At 41.0% G+C, this 23,856-nt stretch overlaps 2 protein-coding genes across 5 annotated transcripts; both read right to left on the bottom strand.

Moving 5' to 3' along the window:
* Nucleotides 1–1,794: 1,794 nt before the first annotated feature.
* On the bottom strand, nt 1,795–15,537 carry LOC117897389 (cadherin-86C). 4 transcript variants are annotated; one of them, XM_034806198.1, is made up of 12 exons: nt 15,409–15,525; nt 9,781–10,445; nt 9,292–9,375; nt 9,106–9,231; nt 8,902–9,051; nt 8,723–8,837; nt 7,587–7,779; nt 6,163–7,492; nt 5,960–6,108; nt 5,031–5,121; nt 4,624–4,808; nt 1,795–4,554 (listed from the first exon to the last, which is right to left on the bottom strand). In XM_034806198.1, the coding sequence occupies exons 1-12, from the start codon at nt 15,455–15,457 to the stop codon at nt 1,896–1,898; spliced, it is 5,796 nt and encodes a 1,931-aa protein (XP_034662089.1). In that variant the 5' UTR covers nt 15,458–15,525; the 3' UTR covers nt 1,795–1,895. The 4 variants fall into 4 exon arrangements, with proteins under 4 accessions (XP_034662089.1, XP_034662090.1, XP_034662091.1 ...); XM_034806199.1 differs by having other exon boundaries at nt 5,960–6,090; nt 15,409–15,524; XM_034806200.1 differs by lacking the exons at nt 1,795–4,554; nt 5,031–5,121 and having other exon boundaries at nt 15,409–15,537.
* A 6,116-nt stretch (nt 15,538–21,653) lies between these two features.
* LOC117897977 (probable tubulin polyglutamylase ttll-15) lies at nt 21,654–23,598 on the bottom strand. The gene is made up of 4 exons (XM_034807089.1): nt 23,454–23,598; nt 22,201–23,393; nt 21,928–22,141; nt 21,654–21,863 (listed from the first exon to the last, which is right to left on the bottom strand). Exons 1-4 carry the CDS (start codon nt 23,514–23,516, stop codon nt 21,747–21,749), a joined length of 1,587 nt encoding a protein of 528 aa, XP_034662980.1. The 5' UTR covers nt 23,517–23,598; the 3' UTR covers nt 21,654–21,746.
* Nucleotides 23,599–23,856: the final 258 nt, after the last annotated feature.

Raw genomic sequence — 23,856 nt, 5'->3', positions numbered from 1 at the left:
GCTGTTTAATAAAAAAATGCAAAGATTTAAAAATTAATTGAAAAAATTAATAAATTAAAAAAAGTGACCATCAGTAAGCTTAATTTAGATATTGATGAAAGAAATGTTTGAATATAATGGTACTTTTTTTTTTTGAGTATAGGGATCTTTCAACAGGTGCGAAAAAGGTGGGATCCTTAAATAAATTCGTCCTTTTTACCTGCTTGACATACCTTGCCGTTGCATGCCAAAGAGAGGATTAGGTCAGCAACTCTTCACTCATTTTTACGTTTCAGATATGAGCACACACATTGAAAACACGTATGAGCGTTTCGAAACCCTATATTCTGAAATATACCTTGAAGCTTGAAAATAATAGACCGATGAAATTCATTAAGCATACCATTTTATATACCGATAAGCCGTAAATGTACTTTAAACTCATTTTCGTAGTAAAAATATAATATGGTCCGGACATATACAGGGTACAAAATGAACAGATAAAAGATATTTTTGAACATGTTGCCGATCTACACCCATAGTGTTGCTGAAACAAGTTTGTGTCTGATATCGGTATATATGTCGATATTTCAAGTATAAACAAATGCCGCCAAATATGTAATGTTTAGCTTGCTTTTGCCGTCATTTATGTATGAACGTATGTATGTAACTATGTACATATGCATGGATGAGGTCCAAAAATAGGCCCGTTTAGCCGCTTGTTTAATAGTAGCTTTAGTCTGTGCGGTGTCTAGCGGGAATCGCAGGGTGCACGCAGAGAAGCGCTGCTAGGAACAGGCCGTTGAGCGGAGTTACCCTGACGCACTCTTAATCTCCACTGTTTCTGGGCCCCACGATCTTCTCCAGAAATCTCGGATGTCGGAAGACACAATCCTTCATGTCTTGCCCTCAGTCGAAAAATCCTCACTGACCCGGTTGAGCCCGGAATCTAACCAAGTCTTTAGCTTCCGTAAAGTACTTAGGGTGTCTTAAAAAAATACCCAATTAAATGCTCAGATTGCTCAAGTCCGCAAGTCTGCACATACATATGTACATATGTATGTATGTGTGTACATATGTATATACATATGTACGTAAGATTTCTCTTAGGCTGTGAATTTGCCTAACCTAACGATTGATCATAGTTACCAGTAATATTTGTATATATGTACATACATACATTTGTACATATGTACATACATACATATGTATGTACGTATGTATATTATCTACCAATGCATTTAACTCATATACGTACATACATGTACATATTTATCTAAAATTTTGTTCGTTCAACGATTTGCTTATTGACCGACAGCTACGTATGGACATAAATTAATGCTATGCAACGTACAGTCAAAGTTATCAATACAAATGAAACTGCAGTTTGTACCGTTTGGTTGGTTTAAATATCTTTAGAATAAAAAAGCTTCTCTCACAAACACACGTTTTTTATATGGCAGTTACAGTGGTCTTCTATAATATGTTTACTATACCCTCTGAAAGGGTATAGCCGACGAATGAAATACTCTGCTAACAATGAGTTAATGTTCAAAGTTAATTAGTAATGTGTCTTAAAAGATATATACATATGCCTATACTTATGTACATACATGAAATTAATTTAGACGTTATGTAGTTCGAAGCATCTACTATAGTTAGTTACAATTTACCTGCTTATGATTGTAATGAAAGCGACTAATTAATAGGGATCTAGATGTATTTCCGTTGAACTGAAACGAGCTGAACATTATCAACATTCTATAGACTACGAATGTGCTAACAAATGTAGATGTGCATTTGTTGTGCAGTGAACAAGTATTGCATTAAGTATTTAGTATTCGATGATTTGTAGGTAAGGAGCCTTTGAGGCTATCACATTTGATTGCTACATTAAATGATTCGCAGAACTCGCACTACGAGTATTGTGGGGACTCGCCGCCTGAGGGAATCTTTTTGACCCGACTGACATCGTCGTAGGCAATGGAGAATACGCTTTTTTTCTCGGCTATCGGATTGCGACGACCCAGGCTGTTCAAAAGGGGATTCATAGCTATGCCTGAATCATGATCGTCCTCGAGCGTCGAAGCATTTAACTGTTTTTGTGCATGCGATGATGATGATGTCTGATGTGCGAGGCCACGACCTTGTTTCAGATGATTTATTTTTGAATTTGTCACTTTAACTTCATTCTCTTTGATAGGGGATGGCTTCTGCGGCTGCCTTTGTGCTGGGAGCTCCCTGTCTGACGCAGCAGCAGCAGCAGCTGTTGCTGCATATGGAGGAGTTTCTGGGTACATATAGTGGGGCAGTTTGGTAGGGTGTGATGGAACTTCCATGGCACTTTCACGCTCAAACCGATGCTCAGAGTGCTGCAGTAGTGGGTGATTTGTGTCAGTCTCTTTTTTTGGTCTACGCTGCTTATTCAAAGCTCTGTCCTCCTTGAGCAAACGACTGCCTTTCGGCGGGGATCTGCGTGGGGCCGGCTCAGGTTTATATTTTCCACCATCATCATGAATATCATAATCTTGGGATGGCTGGATGGCGACACGTGTCTTTGAAACGCGTTTTTCCGCTCCAACAACTTTTCTTTTGCTCGCTGGCTGAGATTTCGATGACTCCGTTGAGGTACGGCCGCTAACTGATGATTTCTTTTTATTGTAGTACCACTCCATATACTTGGGCACATTGCGCTCTCGGGGCCCCTCGAGACTGCCTAATTCCGTTTCACTTTGATAGTTTCGATCATTCAATGATGTGGCGTGGTGTGTAGTTTCATCTTCAATAGCTATCGAGTCGAACTTTGATAGGGATAGTCGGTTGTGAGGGGGCTCCGATGAGGTTTGCCTTCTGGCATTGTTGTCTTCCCGCTTCTTGCTGTCGCGTCTTGACAATCTCGGAACTGAGTTTAATTGCGCCTCTTGTACTGTCTCCCCCAGTGACTGTGAGCGGGGATGCTTCTGCTTTGTGTACACCACATTTTCTGGAGAAAACTCAATGGTTCGCTTCTCTTTTGCTTCTTTTACATACTTGTCGCTCTCTTGCCTGCGGCTGGGTACTACAGAACTTGTTCTGATCACGATTTCGTCTCCATCTGAGTCAAAGGAATACTCTGTATCGTCCTCATCGTCGAACTGCCCCTCACCATCGGAGTCTTTGTAATATTTTTCAACTAGAATGTTTCGTGTGCTGTGGTTTCGGGGACTCGTATTTTCGTCCAATGAGTCGGTTGCTTCTACATATACATCGGATTTGAGATGCGCTCCCGACTTGGATTCTCCATTGGAATGGGCGTCAGCTTTTCGGCTTTCGTCGCTTAGCTGTTTCCGCAGTATACTTGTCTTGGTCTCCCGCAACGGTTTCTTTGGTGGGACTCGGCTCTTCCGCTCGTGCAGCTCTTCTTCCTCTTTAATGGGCGTGCGGATCTTGCGTTTCACCTCATCCACCATTACGATCCTCTTACGTGGCTGTTTCCGACGCTTCTTCGTCCGACGACGCTTGATCCAGAATGTGCCTTCGGGGCTATTTGGAGGTATAAACCGCACGTATTCATAGCCATCCTCGGACATGGACTCATCATTCTCACTCCGAGCGCGACGATGCGACCTCATTTGTGCTTGTGAACTGACGGTGGTGTGCTCGATAAGGTTTTCAACAGTATCAGTTTGCGTTCCGGCATCACAGTCGGTCTGTGTGCCTATGGCCATCGATTGGCCTGGCAGACTCTGTGTTTCCAATGCCACTTCCTGCGTATAGCCGGACTCCAACTTGTCCTTCTCCAGCAGTATCTGCCGCAGCAGGGAGTTCTGTTGCTTAAGAGAGTTTTCCAGCTCTTGGGTGAGGGAGTGGTTCGATATGGCAGGCCGCAACTTTGAATGCCCTTCAACAGCTTGCTCGGGCTGTGTGTGTATAACCTTTACTTCCGGCTCCATCTGGGAATAGACAATACTGTTGGGCCCCGACTTAGCCAATGGATACGTATCGACTTTTAGGGTGGATGCCTGTTGTACTTCGTTCGGCATGGATTGGATGTAAGTGGCTCCTGGTACAATCTGATAGTGCTCGCGAATGATCTGCTTTCCATCTGGCTGCTCCTCAATAAATCTCCGCATAAGAATCTCTTTACCCGTATTGTCCACCATTAGCAGCTGTGGATGTGACAGGTTTCCCAAGGGCTTCAGTGGGACGTTCACGTATATGTTGTCATCGTCCAGCGCAGCAGCATCGTGAATTTTATCTCTGGTCATGAGCTGTAGAATTTCCACGTTTCCTTCTTTGATGAACAGCTCGCGTTTGCTCTTCATACTGTTTTGGGCGGCGGTAAAGTCAATGTCGCTACCTCGATCTATTTCGTGTCTCCGCATGGAGTCATCGTCAATTTGGTGGGCTTCTGTGTCACGGTGCTGTCTCTGCGCATAGTCCAATTGTTTCGTTACTCGGTTTCGGCTCATGTCGTCCACTATATCTCGCTGACTTTCAATTAAGTCCTCCATGTATATGTCTCGGTCATTAATAAGATTGGTTCTAGAGTTATGAAAACTAAGATGAAGATCGTCTTTGGCTGTTCGATGTTTTCTTAAAGATAAAAGACAAATAAACCACATTAATGTTAAATGGAATTTGGGGAAAAATGTAAGCCCATACTTAATGCGTCCCTGTTGCTCCTCAGCTGATTGTATATGTCGCTTCTCCCGGGCATCCTGAAAACTGCCTACGTTTTCGCTAGGATGTTCACGTCCGTCATGGAACTCCCATCGGGTAGGTTTCGTTCTGGTATTTGGGGGCTTCTCCGCTGACCAGGCCTCGCGTCTTCCCATCCACTCTGCGACCTGCAAATCACACAAAAGCAACTTTGACTAAGTGTCCCATAAAACATTTGAATACTATTTTTGCGGAGCGAGTTTTTGTTTGTATTCGTAGTTTTAGAGAGACAAACAAAAAAATGTAAATTGAAATTAAAATTGAGAGCTTTTGCAGTTTGACATGGATAAGTGCGTTTTCTTTACGTTAATTCTTTACTACCATTGAATTCGAGAAATATCAAAATCTACCTGAACAGATTTTGTATGCTTTCCATTTGCCATTTCCCTATGCACTAGATGCACATCGTCTTCAGCTCTACTGATATTAACTATTCTTTTGCTACAAGAGAAAAATAAAAGATAATACATAGAATTGTTTTGATGTTGATTATTATAAACTTTCTCTCAGATTTGTAATAATGTACTTGTTCACTACTTGAACTTAGTACATATTTTCATACATGGTAATATGCATATTATTATTTAGCACGAATAAAAACATATATTAATTATCGATTCAACACACTCTGCCGAGGAAACGTCAGTGCAAGAAAACTTATTGTGGAAATAATCATAATATAAATTCTCCAGTGTAAGTCTAATTGTAACAAAATCGGATAACTTTTCCCCTTACCACCACACGAAAAACTAATCCATCTATCTGATGGTACATTCCTGTCAGTTATTCCAGAATTTCTTTGCTCCCTGAGATCGGGACTGGGCTCATATGACGGACAGATGAACATGGCTTTATCAAGTCGGAAATGTTTGCAATATCTTTGTAAGAGTTCAATTCTTCTTATCAGAAACGTTTCCTTCTAAGCTTCGAAAACCGAAGCTGAGAAGTATAATCCTGACCAACTTTAAAGCTACACATTGCATCACACATTAGGCGATAACTCTACATCTTCATAATCATAGCATTCATATAATTTACCAAAGCACCAACATTTTAGTTAAAATATATATTTTTGTCTATCTAAAATAAAACGATGTTTCGAAACTCCTAAAATCACATTAGAGGGCCTGAATCCTTTAATGGCTGTAACATAAGCTGACCATTGTTGTCAGACAGCATGAAAAAACTCATTTATATATAGTAGAGTTTGGTCTACTCACGAGACTAAGTGTTTGACACATTGGAATACATGAATATAGACTCAGAATTGGCTACTTACGTTGCTGCACCGTATAGAGGGCACCACGAGCATATGCAGCAAAGAAGGAGGATAAGGACGGTAAAGGCCACCAGTGTGGCCAGTAGTATGAGCAACCAGAAGAGCACCTTGTTTTCAGCCTTATATTGAGTCTGCAGAGGTGTTAGATTCTGTTAAGGCAGTGTGGGCAAGTCATTGAGTCAACAACCGCTTAATAAACTTACGTTTGTCTGCAATGAATCTTGGGGCATAATTGCATAGGAATTGTTGTGCTGGGACAGACGATGCTGTATGTCCGAGATGTCAACTACCGACGTGCTGCCGTACAGCACTGTTGCGGTGACGACACTACGCTCCTTGATATTTGGATTATTTACGGGTATGTCTTTGGCACCTGGTTCATCAGGTCGCAGCGGGCGTATTGAGTGAATCAACACCTTTCCGCCGGTAATGGCAGACAGCGTTTCTTCAGTTTTAGCCCTGTCTGGGCTGTGACCTGGCACCACAAACGTCACCATGCGCTTCCGACTCTCCGGCGGGTAGATGCGAATCGTTGTTGTCGAGAACCGCACAGGCACTCCCAGGTCGTAGGCTCGAGCAGTGAGAATAAACATATCGTTCTCATCGGCAGAGCTGGATGGAGCTGCACTTGGATCCCGCTGTCTGCGTTCATTGGCGTCCGTCATGGACCGCAAGTGAATCTTTTCCTGAACTGTTAGTTCGCCGCTGACTTTGTCCAAGTTAAACTTATTTTCATAGTTGCCACTGATCAGCTCGTACCGGACTTCGTTGTTGGGCGCCGTAGCGTCTTTGTCTTCGGCATGTATTACGGCCGTGGTGGTGAAGCTCAAGAGATCTGGCGTCAGAATAAACTCATACAGATCCTTGTCAAACATCGGCGTCTGATCGTTAACATCAATTAGCTTGATGATTAGTGGCACTTGCGCTCGATTACCTTCACCATCCATGTCGCGAGCCTCTACGTACAAGTGATACTCCGGCATTACCTCGCGATCATAGCCATGATTGTTCGTCGATACAGTGATTAGTCCACTTTCTGCATCGAGGTTAACAGACGTATTCAGATAGCCCAGTATGGCAGTATATCGCACTTTGCCACCCAGTCCCGAGTCCAGGTCAGTGGCATGCACTTGCACCACCTTAGTACCCACTGTCATATTCTCGGGCAGCTCCACTGTATAGGAGGGCTGGTCGAACACTGGTGCATTGTCGTTGACGTCGTTGATGTAGACGGTGACGTTTACAATGGCTGTGAGGTTCGTGGCCGGACCCACTTCCTGGGCCAGCACCTGAAACTGAACCGATTGTCGCATCTCGTAATCCAAAAGTGTGTTGTCTCGCACGCGCACCAGAAATGAAGCGCTGCGCTCTGCCACATTTGGTGTAATCTCAAATGTTCCATTATTATTTAGCAAAGTCAGCGAGAAAACTCCATTCTTTCCCGTATCGTCGTCATAGACGCGCGGCACATATGGATCCACGAATATTAGTGCTGTGCCTTGCGGAGCATTTTCGTCAACCCTCGAGACGTAGCTGCAAAAAGGAAAAATCGTTAGAGACAAATGTACTTGCAGGTATGAGTCGTAGTGGAGAGTCTGTGGGACAAACAGACTCCTCTAATACCTACTGATCATTTTCGAAGTATGGAGGCGAATTGGTGCGATCTGGCAGAAAGAAGGCCAACTGTACAGTGGATGCCAATGCAGGGGGCTCGTCACGACCGACCTTAACTTCTTCCGCAATCACTGTCAACAGTACTGGATCCCCCACATGCGTTATAAAGGCAATATCCTCCAGAGGTCGCATTAAAAATATTTCACCTGTAAATAAAAGAAAGTCAAGATAAGTAAATAAATATTTTGGTTTAATGTAAACATAAATGGTTTGATAGAAATATTAATATTTATTACCAGTAAGTACTGTTACTTGCAAAATTCATGGAAGGGTCAGCTCGAAAATCTGCTTCCCATTGCAATGGGAATGCCACGCGTGTGTATGTATGTACATTGTACATGCATACATACATACATATGTACATACATACATGCACATCGATGACGAGAAGGTGATGAGGTAGACGGCTTGCGATTATATTCAAGAGCCTGGCGTGGCATTCCGAATGCGGCGTCAGAGCAAAAGCCATCAAACTGCTACTGGGATGCAGAGACGAATCGGGTCGAGACGGGACAGAAAGGGATGGGACGGGACGGGACGGGACTAGCACGAAACAAGGAAGTCTCACTGCAGCGCATCCATTGATGGGTGCATGGGTGCGGGAAGGGAAGAGGCGGATGGTATTGTGGCAAAGAACTTGGCCGCCGTGAACGAACGGGTATTGCTGCTGTGGTCGGGACAAGTTGGTGTTGGTGAGCCAAAGAGAGAAGAGGTGAAGATGGTTTTTGCAATCTAACGAGTCTAACTACAAAGCGGGTTGCCGTTCGCCAGTAGTTATGTTAATATCGGTTACCTGCTGTTGCCCTGATGCTGATGCTATTTTCCTGCTTCAACAGAATCATTGTTGTGGTTTCGGGTTTTTGTCCAATTTATTTTGCTTGCGATACTTGTGCCCTATGTTCTTCGCCTGTCCTCAGACTATTGTCGTAGAAGCAAATATCCGCAGGATTATTTACAGAGCTATTCTATCTACGCAAAACTACGATCTGTATGTTTTAACCAGCGACTACCTACCCTTAAATATATTTATTATTGTTTTTTGTTGTTGTTTTTTCTAAATAAAAATACAAAAATAATATTTATAATTACCGCTTGTGTCGTTGATGTCGAAAAATGAAGTAAATGGATTGTTTTCTGAAACCAATCCAAATCGAATCTCCCGTGGGTTTCCTTTGTCGCCATCCTCCGCATGTACTTGCAATATCTTAAGTTGAATAAAAACAAATGATGGTTAGAGGACAGCTGAATGGTTGAACTGAAAAATATACCTTATCGCCTGGTAGAATGCCAGCCGGCAATTTGGTAACTGGAGGCGCCGAAGTAAAAACAGGAGGCTGGTCTTGAACATCCTGGACGATAACCACAATTTCCATGCCCGCGATATTGCGACTATCCTGGCCAGGCTCAGCATACGCATCCTATGTAAAGATAGTGGCTAAGCAAACAGGCGAATCGATTTGGCTTTTACTCACATTGGCCAGTATGGTTAGATGGTACATGGCTTGCTTTTCGAAGTCCAATGGTCCCAGAAGAAAAACTGTACCTTCTGTCGTCTCGGAGGAGACAATTTTTTGTCTTATCGCAAAAAGCGGAGAACCCTGTTGTTAGGGGAAAAGCTCAGAATGGCTTTTTAATGGAGCTCTAAACATTAAACTTACCCATAACTCGAGGTAGACTGGTTTTTGAAACAGCGGATTCTTTCGCGCAATTACGTAATTTAATTCCGTGCCGCGTTTAGAATCCTTTAAAAAAGCATTAAAAAATGTCTGTCATTAGAGTGTTGTTAACTAATTTATTTATCAATTTACGTTTTTGATAAAGTGATAAATTATGAAACTAAACATAACTCAAGGCTAGGGAACCTTCTCAGCCTTTTCTTCTGCCTGTAGCAGCCATTCGATGGCTATTTAATTATATAGCTGAAAGTTTTTAGTTTGTTAAGCGACTGACACGCGGACGGACAATAAAGTGTATAGACTTATGCATGAGGTTTCTAATTTAGATATTTCTGCTAAGAAATGTTTACAATTTCGATTTAAGGTAATCTTGTACCACGATTAAAAAACCTCTTGAAGGATATTAATTTGAGTTGTAATTTTACCAGTTTATTTTAATGCTTCTAAATAGCATATTAGCAATATTCTCACCTCAGGTATCATTATTATCCCGGGCTTGTGTGGAAATATGAGGTCATGAGGTGTGGTAAAATTGGTTGCTGTAATTGAGCACAGTTGAGTGGCCATGCCACCTTTTGAGTCCTTCACTGAAACCTGGAAGTCGTAATAGCGCCCAGGCTCCAAGCGACGCTGAAGCACTACGTTTGCTTGGCAAACAGAATTGTACTTGGTGCATGGAAGCGAATCCACTTTGACGGTGGATGAAAATGCATCACCCACAAACTCAAAGGTCAATGGATAGTCGAACTCCTCGTCAGTTGCACGCAATCTGTAGATAACTGAATTTACTTGTGCGTCTGCCGGTACCAGTACCAGTCGCATGCGCGTCGAAGGATCGAATTTGGGATCCACGCCGTGAATGTGATGTGGACACAAAATACCAATTAGAAGGCTGATTGTCAGCAATCGATAGGCGGTCAGTGCACTCAGCCAGGGCCCAAAAAAAGCCAAAAGAGATTGCCAGCCTTGTTGAATCTGTAGATGTTGCTGGGAGGTAGTTGGGGTGTAGTAGTAGCATTCTTTTTGGAGTATCGGGACCGCATTTGAAGATATACTGCTCTGTTCCTCTCCCACGTGTCGTAGCGGGAAGCGTGCTTTGTTCCCTTCAGATTCACTGCTACTATTGGAAGCCATTTCTGTAATGAAAATGTTTAACTTTAAAATTATTATTTGCTGCCTTTGTGGGAAAAAACTTTCTATCTAAATATAATTCCCAATATAAAGATTATTCATCTGTTGCTTATACAACATAATATGGCAAAAAGGTTCAAGCTGGAACCAGATTTTGAGCCAAATTCGTGGCGTGTAGAAAAATACTTCTTATAGTATGTTATCGCAGGAGTTTGCACATAAAAATGTGGATGCTCTGGCTCGTATAGCTTCTAAGAACAAGGACGAAAGACAAACAAGACGGACTGATATATAGAAGAACAGACAGAAATATATCTCTAACGACTGGGGTATTGATGCTGATCAAATTTGCTTCAAACTTTTCCCACGCTCTTTTATGACCTCAACAAAAATAAAGACTGTGGATCTTCGATTTTAAATATGCATAGTATGTACGTACATAAGTCCGTGACAATTTGCAAACCTATAAATAACCTTAACAAAGCTACCAACAGCATGATATTAGTGAGTGTTCAGGGATATATTGGTTTTGTGGTAGAAGTGAAGAAGTTTTCGATGTCGTTTTTCGTGTGCAGGTTGCACCGTTGGATCTCTTTCATCGAAGAGGTAACGTCTCAGTCTTTTAAATAGAATGAATTGCATTGCTCGTTTGTGTAAAAACTTAATGGCATTGCCTAGGTAATTGCAACTCCGAGATAAAAAGTGTATTATAAAGTTTGGCACCTAAAAAACACTTCATTTTCGAATGGTTGCAATCGTGATGACAATAGGATCTTACTCTGATAAGTATTAGTGTAAGGAAAGCCCTAGTTCTGAAACGAAACATTGACTAAATCTTAAAATACACTCTTGATGTGATCTCAACTGGAGTTGTAGGCCCTTAGCGCTCACGAAAGTTCTCGACGTAATTAGAGCCAAGAGACAGAGAGTGCAGCTCCTTTTCGTCTTGGCCTGACGATGCTTAAATTGCAAACTGAGACTTTTTTGTAAGCCACTCTGGTGAGCTATTGCCAATCCGGTTTTTTATGCATCGTCCCGTCCAAGCGATCGTCTGTTGTTTGTACTAGCTGTATTTGCCAATTTCCAGTTTATGCAGCTGCATCTAAGTGGCATCGCCGAGTCCTTAGCTGCAGTTACAAGCCAATGACCAGTTATGTCAGTCGAATCTCATACAGACCGGATTAACAGAGCTGAGGCGAGGCAAGCGCTCTCTGGCTACCCGACACCCTCGCTTTTGCTCGCAGTGTGTTGCAATATGTTCGGTTTGCCTTTGCCCGCATTTAGCTTAGAAAGGCTTATGATATATATCGCGGGTGCAAAAATACAACTTTATGTGTTCATGCATACATATGTACATATGTATAGGTATACCCGGTAATGCATTCATTTTCCAGTCAAGCCAAAAGCCAGTCCCCGATCCCGTCTGTCCCGTCTTTGTAGAGCGCCGCGATTCGCGTTCACTGGTTCAGCTCTCATATTGCGCAACAATTGTAAAACACAACACAATATTTGTGCCATTGGACCGAATTTCTCTTAACACATACATACATACATATGTGTACCTAGGAGTGTGTGCATGGTCGGCTTGCGCGGAAGTCTGACAGTTTTTGTTCGCAACTACTGGGACATTCTGGACATTATTTCTCCGCAGCCTACTTGGTACACTTAAGATTGAACACTCGTCCACACACTGTTTTGAACAGCAATATGTTTTGGGCCCAACAATAATGGAATATAATAATTGTTTTGAATTAAACAAAAGCGAATGCAGTAGAGTAATGGAGAGATAAATGGTCCTTGCTAATGGGTAAGTGTAGTTCGACCCTAAACCAATGTTGAGCTTAGTCATGGTCTAGTCTGCACTCCGTTGCAGTCGCGCTGCAGTTCGTGAGTCCAGTCGAGACCAAAACAAGATTTTGGGCGTTGTTCATTTTTTTGGGCTTGCTTTGCTGGGGATGTGGCTGGTCCTAGCACGCAGATTCGTGAGCTGTGCATGTTTTGTCTTTTTTTGAATACGGGTTCGGCTGCTGCAACAGGCTGTGCCTGCGTTCCGGCTGCACACAAGTACATAATAGAGAACGAAAATTTGTGTTGCAAATAAAGTTGAACCTGATGGCAAACTAATCTGCTTACGACAATAGACTTCGCTGCCAGACGGCGAAAAGCCCAGCCTTATGGGCAGCCAGCATCGCAGACTCGTAATCACTTTTTTTGTTGTTGGCGACTCGTTCGGTTGGTACCATTGCGACCGTCCTTCACCATGCTTGAAGCACGTCTATCCTTTCCTGTTCTGTCTTAATGGGGCTGTGGCTGGGGCTGTGGCTGGGGCTGCGGCTGGGTCTGGGACTTGGCTTGCTTCCCGTCCGCCCCCTTCGCTATCCGTCTCTTAGCTTAGTTTCTTCGGTCGTCGGTCTATCTGTGTGTCTGTAGTCAACTTTTTCAGAGTATCTACAAGCATAAATGTGTACATATGCATATATGTATGTATGTATGTACGTATAATATGTACATACATCTGCATACATAGTTTTCACTGTCGCAGCTGCGGGCGTGTTTTTGGGTGCGCCTTGGCAGGCTAAACAAAAATGCAAACTGCATTGAATATAAACCTACAGGCAAATTAACTGAAAACTTAACAAATTTCAGTCTTTTAAATATTCGATGTAGGTATACATACATAAAACTGTAGTTATGTACAGATGTGCGTATGACCTGGAAATACAATATGTGGAGCTTTTTGGGACAATAAGTACGGGCTGGGCTAATGGGATTTTGATGATATTTGGTTGGTTGTAAAAATAATTATATAAATATTTGAGGAACGCTTGCTTCAGTGTTCGGTAACTTTGTCGAACGCAGACAGATGGCATCTAAAGTAGCTATAAAAAATCGATCTCTATGGTTTGACATAATAAAGTTACCTTTCTTTCGGTAATATCTGCTCAGGATTCATTTTGCTAATTCAATACGGCGACCTGTCCAACCTATTCACACAGAAAAGCGCATTTGCGTATGGGTGTGTACTTAAGAGAAAAGTATAAAAAAACAGTGAGAATATTATGGCTAGATGTAAAAGTTTTCCCACAGATAATTTCTCATTATAATCGAAGCTGAGGAAAAAATGTGTCACTTTTTACAATAATTCCAAGCGGTTAGCTATCAGCGTTTTCTTTGTTGTCTTTTTTGCCATTACCTACAACAAACCTACAGGGCAAAAGACAGAGAACAGAGCAAGCTCACAGTAGAATGGTAGCCTTAATCTTGCAAAGTTGCATCTTCAGTTGAGGCCGCGCAGACTGGACTTCATTCCCTTCATTGCAGCTACTGTATTTTAAATGTCCTTTCAGACTAATATTCTGTATGCAAGTAAGTTTTTGAGTTACTTGAATTTCTATTGAAGCTTTAAAGCTAAGGCCTAGGTCAATTGTGATTGATCAAAACCATCGCAAAGCTCTTTATTGCCTAGAACGGATCAATTAAGCAGCTCAGAATCTTGGAACTCCGAACCCTTGAACCCGTCTGAGACTAAGCTACGCCTAAAATATCGGTTTAATATCATAGAAATTCACTATGTGCACTTCATGGTGAGCAAATGGTACACTGATACCTGAACCAAGGAGAATTGGCCGCCGATGGCAGCGGCTACGGATACGGCAGCGATATTGTGGGCGGCAGGCATACTCGTAAATAAATGTCTTTACGAGCATGAGCCTTTGCACAGGATTTGTGGATCATGCTCCATGGGATAGTTGCTGTCACTGAAATCGCTGTAGTACCAAAGTTTTATTTTAAGATCCAGTTGAATGACACATTAATGGCTAGAGATTGTTGAGCAATAGCAACAGCCAGCAACAAGCAAAAAACAAGTTTTCATTATGTGTGTTCCGCCAAAGTGGATTGTGTTGCTTCATAAAATCAAAAGACGACGACAGAACTCTTCTGAGTGCGTTTCTCCGTGCAAAAGAGCTGTGAGCTCTATAGGAATTTTACATCTCTCCAAGTCGATGAAAATGCGTTCCCTATACGCCAGTTACTTCTGTATGTATGTAGATGTTTTGACGCGTCATCAATGGGCAACTGTCTGATCGGTGTTGAACTATTCGCGGCCATTTAAACTTCTTAATCCTTTCTTTGGTTTCACCTTTCATGTTTTAGCACCAAGGCATATTAAGCTACAAATAAACACAGTAACAAATGGAGCGAAAATAAATATTTTTAACACGTAAAACACGCACGAGACGAAAGAATAAATACTGGAAACAAATAATGCCGCAAAGCTGTCATTTTTGCCGCAGCTCAAAGTTAAGTGGGTCAGACAAGGTCGATTTCGTGGAGTTTTTACATACTTTTTTCAACTCATAAGCGCGGCTGTAGTACTTGCATGTGTTTGTATGTACATTCGTATGTACATTCGTATGCATTAAAAGGCGCAAGTAAATCTTGTTTTGGCATCACGCTTGCCGGTAGCTACTTGTACACACATTGACGACTCCGACTATTTAGTTGCAGAGTTGCTTTTTGAGATTTAATGGAAAAGCAAATTGAGAGCTATCTGCACAAATCAATGACAACTTTGCCATACTATTTTTTATGTGTGTACAAAAGCGCTGTCTTAATGAAAACATAGCGCGGCTAGCATCGGGGATCGAACCTTCAAATACCCTTGCCAATTGTTAGATCCTGTCAGCAACTTTTATTTGGCTATTTTAAAATATGGAATATACCATTTTTGATTCGAATCCAACTCGAGTACAAGTTAAATATGGAACAGTGCCCTCAGCAAATTGTAACAGTTTGGAAGTATAAAAGTCCGTAAGTCAGAGAATAAGTGTTATTTACCCGAAAACCTCTTACAGATTTATATAAACATAAAAACAGACAAATACATTTTCGAGCGATAAGAATTTGCGCCATATGTGCAAATGTACGAATATAATTAAATGATGTATATTATTTTTGTATGTATACCTGTTGAATGTTTAAAACCAGGTGCAACATGTGTTATCCATTGAAACATTTTATCAACATTTTCAGTTTTAATTGTTACGAAACACTAATTAGGCATCTGCAGAGTTGCAGAGCACTCCACCGATTTTGTAATCGTTTCAAATCAAGCGAATGTATTTTAACAAATACAAGGTCACCCGAGAAAACTGAAACCCAACTCTCTCGAAGTCAAAGTATCGCTTCAGAGCCGATTAATGGCTTTGGTTTCCATCCTGTCACACTCACTGTTCACACTGTAATTCTTGCGCAAGCTTATAAAAAAAGCTGTGTGTATGTAAGTACATAAATTGAAATGGATTACATATCAGCGTTTATTTTTTAGCATAGTATACTTAAGCCTCACCGTCGAAGCTCTCACATTTGTAAACGTTATGCAGGCACGAGTTTACTGGTTCACTGCACTGGTTATATGAGTTGAAAACATATAAATCGTATTTCCTCAAATTTTCAATAGGAAATACGTAAGCATCAACCGCTTTCTGTCTGTCTTAATCTTAAGCTAACACTGTTCCGCGTGCCATAACTTTTCCGAACTTGTTGTTTTGCGCGCAACCGTTGAAATGTTTCTGGCCCTGGCCGCCAATCGTCCGTACAGACGCAGATCGCCAGCGAGGAGTCGTGAGAACCTATGCTGGTTTATCGAGAGCGGAAAGCCGGTTTTGCAGACTTTTGAGAGAGCTGCGACCATGAAGAAACTATAAAGGAGGTCTCGTCGGTGGCAGAGTTACGCGTTGCTGTTCCTAATTCTCAGTGCTCGTTTGCTTGTCAATGCGGAAGGTTACAGCACTTTTCACTCGCACGTTTCCCTATTTTTTGCCGACGAGACCTCCTTATATAGTTTCTTTATGGCTGCGGTTCGTTGTCGGCAATTTGTCGCTCTTCAATCCATTCCATTGGAAAACACACCTCTCTCTTCTCTTCTCTCTCGCTTTGCTTTTTTAAAAGCGACTATCATATTTTTCTCTTTTTCTGTTGTTTTGAACAAACTTGATTTTCCGCAATGAACTGCAATGAACATCCAAACATTTATGTACGTGTGTCTGTACATATTTACTTATTTAGTACCTAAAAGGAACAAGCGGGAGTGAGAACTTTTGGTGCAGACAAGAAAGTCCGTAATTAATCCAACTGTTCATGTATCTTTTCTTGGAAAACGAATTATCTATATCTATGAGTCCATATAATACAATATCTAAACAATTATACGAAATTTATACATATATTTCTTTGCGTCAAAGGCCAAAACTGATAAGGGCGTACTTTTAAATCGAATGGTTAATTATAACGTTCTAGCCTGTTTGAAAAGGTCGAATTATTTTGCTATACGTACGTACATACATATGTATGTATGTGTTATATGTATGTATGTATAATGTAAATATGTACATACATTAACCGTGTTTTCTGAGTAAAGTAAACTAAATGTAATCTCAGTATCAATGAAAAATTATGATAAGTTATTAAGGCGCAGTGCGTCAACGGTTGCGTGAGCGAGCGAAGCTCGACCGCACCCTCGTATGAAACATTATCCTTTCCCGATTCTTCCCGTCACTCTATTGTCTACTGGTTAAATTGTTCACATGAAATGGGAGTAATTGAATCATGTTTTCAGCTTGTTCAATATGTGTAATCGTATTCTGTGCTTTTTATCTCGTGACCTGCATCTAATGAATTTGGTAGCAGTTGCGGCTGTTGTAGGTAAGGTAAGTGAAAATACTTACAGGGAAGTTGTCGTTGTCTGCAGGATATTTCTACATACATATGTACATACGTACAGACTTATACATAGGAAAAAAAGCACAATGCGGGCGGCAACCTAAACAAGTTTCAAAATCTCAAGCCCAAACCCAGACAAGTACATACATACACCAAGCAGATGTTGAACCCATTCCTCATACTTGTATACAAATCCACGTGTATTGAGGCTTTTAAGTTTGCAGTGAAAAAGTATCTGCTCAGAAAATGGCGATTTAGTTGGAGGGCCCACGTGGCTGACACACTTTCCATGACTTTTTTAAGCATTTCGTAAAATAATACACATAAGAATATGTATGTACATATGTACATACAAATGTATGTACATATGTACATACAAATGTATGTACTTACATACATACATATGTACATGCCCATTCCTGTGCATAAGGCCAACATAATAGTGTGAACAAAGTAAAAAAGAATTCTTATTAAAATGTTCCACAAATGCTTGAGGCGCTATTCTTAAATAACAAAAATTGACTCTGTATACCCTTTTTGACCTACAGGTCTTATTTCAGATAATGACAATGGTCTGACCTTGCGTCTATGCGTCCAAAACAAATACAGACAAGCACAAGGAACTAATTTACCATTAAATCGAACACGTCAAAAATCCATTAATGTGCTCACAGATTAGCATTCAACAGCAATCGTTGTGACAGGGGGAACGCTACCATTTCAGTACAATTTTACCAATATTAAAGTTTGCTTTAAGTTTCACTCAGATGAAGTTACTTCGATTAAATTAAGATGTCGTTAAGCTTTTAATTATAATCATTTGAATCACTTTTATTTGTTAATAAATTGGTCATTCAAGTATAAAGAGCATATAGAAATCACGCTATGGACTAAGCCTAACTGAAACATATTTTTTTATTACATATAATATATGTATGTACATATGTACAAACAAATGTAAGTTTTTCTACATATATTCGTTTGTGAAAACGGTGGCATTTGTATGTATTCCAAATATTCCACAAAGGGCTCGAAAGGTGGAAAATATGTACCGTTAACGTGGTTTAGCCTTCATACTCTAAAATAATTAATCTACACTGTTTTTTGGCCTATAACCGTAGTGGTCTGGATACACTTCACGCTTTCACTTTTTCACGCTCCACAATGAAATATATTTTAGGTTTTACCAATGACCGTGTTAAGAATAACATAATCAGTTAGACATACGTCTTAAGTAGGAGTACAAGTTAAAGATGTGACACAACCTACAATATTTAGTCTCACGGAAAATTCCGGAACGCGCGCGTACCGTTAGGCTTGAACGCTTGACCACTTCTAAGGTCCTTCAATTTGATTTGCATGCGAGTAGCCCTTGCGGAAGGGAGGCTATTTCTGGAAAGTTATCGGTAGACGTTACTCGACAATGTCAGAGTGATTTACCCCAAGAGCCCAGTTATATGTTTGCATAAATATGTTCACACGTAAATGCACACACAGTACAGTACATATTTATTTACCCATACTCATAAGGTATTTCGGTGAATCCGTTGCGTTTGCTGGTAAAATGTATTTTCAGAGAAATTCTTCGGACACCCTAATCTTATTTGCATATATATTCATAAAGTGACCTCTCTCTATTTTCCACCTTTCAGTGCAAAACCATGGTAACGGACCCTGGTCAAAACACGCTACTGGACTTTCCATTAATTTATACCACAGGATAAACTGTGGTATGAATCTTTAGTGTGTTATACTCGTGGTGTAAGGTCGGTCGAGTGGGGCAGAACGAAGAGGTTTTCTAAGCCGTACATACTCGCATGTGTATGTGTATATTTGTTATACTCGTATATTTGTAAAACACAAACTGAACGAAATGTTTGGGTTTCCGGTTTGACTTGTTGAGGTTTAATTTGCATGCAAGCTCAACCTCAACCCCACCGTTCACAGGAATATTGAAATACTTAATTATTCTCAACTTTCCTTCATACCTTTATTAGCATATTCACGCAATCCACGCAAGTGACCACCAAATCAAATTCTACTTTAATGTCATTTACTTTCGGCTGGATTTTATTGGGCTGTAAACAACCAGATTTTCAGGCATGCATACAAAATAGGTCAAATTGCCAATCCAAAAATAATTATGATTAGTACAAACTGTGAACACTTTGTTGCAAGTGATATTTTGGATTATGTAAAATGTTCAACTGATCATTGCATTACCTATTTATGTATGTCAGTGTTTACGATCAGTGCATGGGATGGATGCTACAGTATGTACAGCAGTATGTACATAGATATGTATGTAAACTAGTAAACTGTAAACAAACTAGTAAGAGAACTTACCTAAACTTTGGAAGACCACATACAGTATGTTTTGTTTTACACAGCAAATGATGATGGCGACGAGAGTGTGGCAAGCGACGCCATACCGATAAACATACACATAAGTGAGGGTCCCTGGGCACTCGCAGCCTGGGGAAAAGTTAAAGTTGAAGTTCACAAAAGGCCTCCTCATTGCGCATCGGGCTTTGAGTGATTTCCGATCAGCAATTTTGTCTTTTCATCGCAGTAACTTCACAAACAAACAGACACTTGCTAAAACTACGGCAAAATCATGCTGGACTCCATGCGATTCCGCAGCGTTCACCTTTGTGTGTTCAAGTACTGACTGTCAAAGCAAATAAAAATAACAAAATGGCTTCGCCTGGCACCTGTATCCTGGCAACATTCATTAAAACACCTACGAGCTTCGCACAACTTGGAGCGTCAGCGTCGCCGAGTTTTAAGAGTCGTGCCGAATTCGGTGGTGAGGTGAGGTGAGGTGAGGTGAGGTAGCTCAGCCGCCGCCGGCCATGCCTCTTCTTAATCCACATGCATTCCTTTTTCAGCATTAGACAAATCGGCGAACCGACCCCTAGCCTCCATGACTCTAAGAGAGCATTATTTAATAATACCGTTTGTTTATTGAATCGCAGTCAAAACTTTTGGCACAGTCGGAAACCCAGCGCCCCCCTCACAGCCCGCCACAAGTTGGTTGGGTTGGGGTTGAGGTTGGTATTAGTATTAGTGTTGGTGCTCGTGCCGTCGGTGTAGTCTCGGACGGCAACGGTAGCGCCGACATGTCTGTCACGCCCCGAAAAGTGAAATAGCTTCTGTCAATATTCTGTCAATAGGCACAAGCTTTTCAAGCCAAAGTGGGTTGTTTGAAAGGACAAATTGCCAAACTAGCGGCCATGGGGTACCTACAGTTTCAGCGTTTTCCCTTTCGTTAAATATTTAATCGATCTTGTGAAACAATTATCAATCAATACCAAAGAATACCGCCAGTCTATAGTAATAAGAGGAGACTCTAAAGATGGAGCGCAGCGGCGGTCTAATAGGCACTCGAAGATGCTCGCAAAGATCACAAAGACTCACAACATTATATAAAAGGTCCACAGCGACGAACATGAAAAGTTGGACTTGAATCAACAACGTGAACGAAAAGCTTGATAGCCTTGCAGATTGATCGCTCCCTATGGGAAAATGAATGTGCATGGAAAGATTCCCGCTTTGGATTCCGTTGATCGATCCGTTTGCTGATTTTCAGTAAGGAAATCGGCTATGGAACTAATGGTGATGGAATGATATTATCTTCACGTCTTACATGCTGCTTTCTGAAATATTGATAATATAAAAACTACAGGATAAGTCGCTTTATCGATCTGTCTAAATTATTTCGCAGCTAGTTTTTATAATTATTCCCTGACAGAGAACCAGCTGTCATGAACGATGCTTTTGCGCCAGAACTTCAGTCCCATGATGCTGACCGAAAACCTCAGCTGACGGTCATGGCCAATGGTCACATTCACAGCAATTGCACACTGTATAAAGACAGCCTGAATAGAGATCGAGATAACAATAAATTCAGTTTGTTTATTAGCTGTTGAAGCAATAAATCCATCGCTTCACACCGACACAGGTAATTGCCGACAAAGCGTCCTTGCCTGCCTCTTCCTCGGTATGAAAAGAAAATACAATGATGGGACTCCCCATCCGTTCATCAGTAGTTCCAACTGTCCATATCCATCTATTCTATTAGCTGCAGCCATCAGCGGGCACATCTGAGTAAGAATGAATGCAAGCCAATATATTATTAAACCTGAATTTCTCGAGTGGCTCCGGTTATGGCTCTAGCCAGCGATGGGGTCGCGCTTGTGTCCAAGCTCTTAGTTTATTTCCACTGTCACTAAATACTCCCCATGTTGATATATTTGGCTTGCGTTGTGTCGAAGAGAGACGTTCTCTCACCCTGTCTAAATCTGTCCTGTGGTATCGCAAAGGAGATTGATTAGTTTTTAAGCTAATGGGACGAATATACATTTGTACATGTAGATATTAATAAAACATTTAAAAAAGAAATTATAATAAAAACACAAAATCATAATAAATATCTCTTTCTTCCTTTTTTTTACATCTTCATATCACTAAAACCTACTAACATTTTCTTGCCATTTTGGTGTTTTTGGGCAACGTAATTCTCTAAATTAATTATGTCTTGACTGTAAAAATGATTGGTCTAGTCAGTATTCATTTTAAATTTATAAACACCATGCTCGCTCATATTGACATTTATTAAAGAACCAACGGGTCATCCATGCGTTTTTCTTCGACATTTTAGATGTTTCCTCAACTATATCGAAAGTCTCCAAATTAAGCTGTAAATATATTGATGTTACTTAGTTAAGGCGATAGCTTTCATGAAATATTTGTTTGTCTTACGATTGGCTTGGGGAAAATCCGCTTCATATCAACCCTATGCAAATGCTCCTCGTACGCATGGTGCAGCGTCTTGTATTCTGATCCACTGAGGCAAGGGATGCAGAGACCACACTCTTCCTTGTTGCAGTTATTTTCACATGAGTGATAAGCGCATGAGTTCAAATCAGTTGCCAAATTTTTATCAGATGCTAGAACCTCGCTGCTTTCAGAAAAACTAAAATAATAAAATATTTTATATCTAATTTGAATATTATTGTAACAGCTTGTACTCACATGGGGGCACCTGCTCCACGCAGTTGGCGAATTCCTACTAAGTTCAATACACTATATAGCACTTGCTCATACAAAAGCGAATTCGGCTTGAAATGAGCCGAAGATAGATTCGGAGACATATTGGCCTCCATTAGATACACCTTCAGGTTCTCGTCGATAAACAGATCGAATCTCATTAAGTCGAAGAAATTATGCTGTTTGTACGAGTGAAGAATGTTGACAATATCTTTTTCCTTTGCCAAAATTGTTGTGCGGATGATGTGTTCTACTTGAGGCCATATTTTGGAAGGGTCCATGGACTGATCACGTACATATGCCTCAAAAACATTACGCATGCTACCCCCAAACTGATTGGAGTACTTTCGTAATGAAGGAACCTCCCAAGTGGGTAAATAATCGTCGCCAACTATGTACTTGTCCACGTTTTCGCTGTCGAACGGATAATACTTGACAGGACAGTATCGAAATAGAACGTCGCCAGTGTAGATGTAAGCACGAAGCGGGTTAATTTCAGTTATCACCACGTAGACGCCGATGTCAAACTTGTGTCCGTCCACCAAGAATGGTTTTTGTATGAACTCCTGAACGAATGAATCATTTGACAGGAGATCGATATCACTCGGTATACGAACTTTGATATGCCTATGCTCATTGTGTTTCTCCACAAACAGTACATCCGGGTGTGCATGGGCGTATGACAAAAAGTCGGCTCTTTGCGCTGGAAGTCTAAATGCACGAGGAAGAAAAGGCAATGAAGTTGTGCACAGATCCACCTTGTTTGTTAAGTACCCACAGCCCGGAAAATGATTCACAATCTGATGCCTGCCAAGGGTCTTTAAGTTAGGAAGGGAAAGGAATGGATAATCATGGGCCCACAAGAGATTCCAGCTTTCGTTTACTTGAACTCTTTCGTACCCGAACTTATGAAGAACATTCACTACATGCACCAAGTGCTCTTCTGTACGACTCTTGCCGAAAATTGCATATGTGGGCGGGGAGGATTCCCAATCTTTCGAGATACTTTCTGAAGTATTCTGACGACGTAAGATAATGTTTTTAACTTGAGGCGGAAGAGCGACTAATACGGAAGTAGTTAATACTGTAGCTGCTAAGAAGAGCATAGCTGGTCGCGAGGCAGTAATGCCTGTGTATCTCGGTTTCTCTGGAGGCCTTTCATCATCACATTTAGGCATCTAAAAAAGAGAAAGTTATTTGTTTTCATTTAATAGTATATGCATTTATGACTAGCTTGCCTTTCTCTGGATAGACTCTGTAGATTCTGGCGTAGGGGAATTTTCTTTCAAGTCTGACTCCATCTCGAATCCTACATTTGACCACTTTTATAAAGCAAAACACTGAACAACTAGTTATATTTCTAAGAAACACAGGTGGAAAATGGAAAAATACCATTCACACACTGGCGTAAACTCCACAGCTGTTTCACAACTTCGCAGTTGGCGCAATTTCAAAAGTTCCATCTCTAAATATAATTATAAATAAAACCGTTCACATAGATCACTTTTACTGAATAAGCTTGTTCGTTTTTTTTATTCAGAAAGTTTGTTGTGCTAACTAACGAAGTCGTTCTTATGGCTCAACGATTTCGTTCCCTCTATAGGCATCATACCTTGTATCTTCTTGGAGATGCACCATTAG

Source organism: Drosophila subobscura, chromosome O, assembly GCF_008121235.1.
Source record: "Drosophila subobscura isolate 14011-0131.10 chromosome O, UCBerk_Dsub_1.0, whole genome shotgun sequence".
Lineage (NCBI taxonomy): Eukaryota > Metazoa > Arthropoda > Insecta > Diptera > Drosophilidae > Drosophila > Drosophila subobscura.
This window is presented reverse-complemented; position numbering and strand designations above follow the sequence as displayed.

What these genes read in the sequence shown, in the direction of transcription:
- LOC117897389 (XM_034806198.1), bottom strand. Translation starts at nt 15,457, where the DNA reads ATGTTTCAATGGATAACACATGTTGCACCTGGTTTTAAACATTCAACA. An exon ending in AAGATTCATTGCAGACAAAC is followed by an intron (nt 6,109 to 6,162) that starts GTAAGTTTATTA and finishes CTGCCTTAACAG; the next exon opens with AATCTAACACCTCTGCAGAC. An exon ending in GAGCAACAGGGACGCATTAA is followed by an intron (nt 4,555 to 4,623) that starts GTATGGGCTTAC and finishes TTTATCTTTAAG; the next exon opens with AAAACATCGAACAGCCAAAG.
- LOC117897977 (XM_034807089.1), bottom strand. Translation starts at nt 23,516, where the DNA reads ATGGAGTCAGACTTGAAAGAAAATTCCCCTACGCCAGAATCTACAGAG. An exon ending in CAGAGTCTATCCAGAGAAAG is followed by an intron (nt 23,394 to 23,453) that starts GCAAGCTAGTCA and finishes TCTCTTTTTTAG; the next exon opens with ATGCCTAAATGTGATGATGA. An exon ending in CGTGGAGCAGGTGCCCCCAT is followed by an intron (nt 22,142 to 22,200) that starts GTGAGTACAAGC and finishes TTATTATTTTAG; the next exon opens with TTTTTCTGAAAGCAGCGAGG.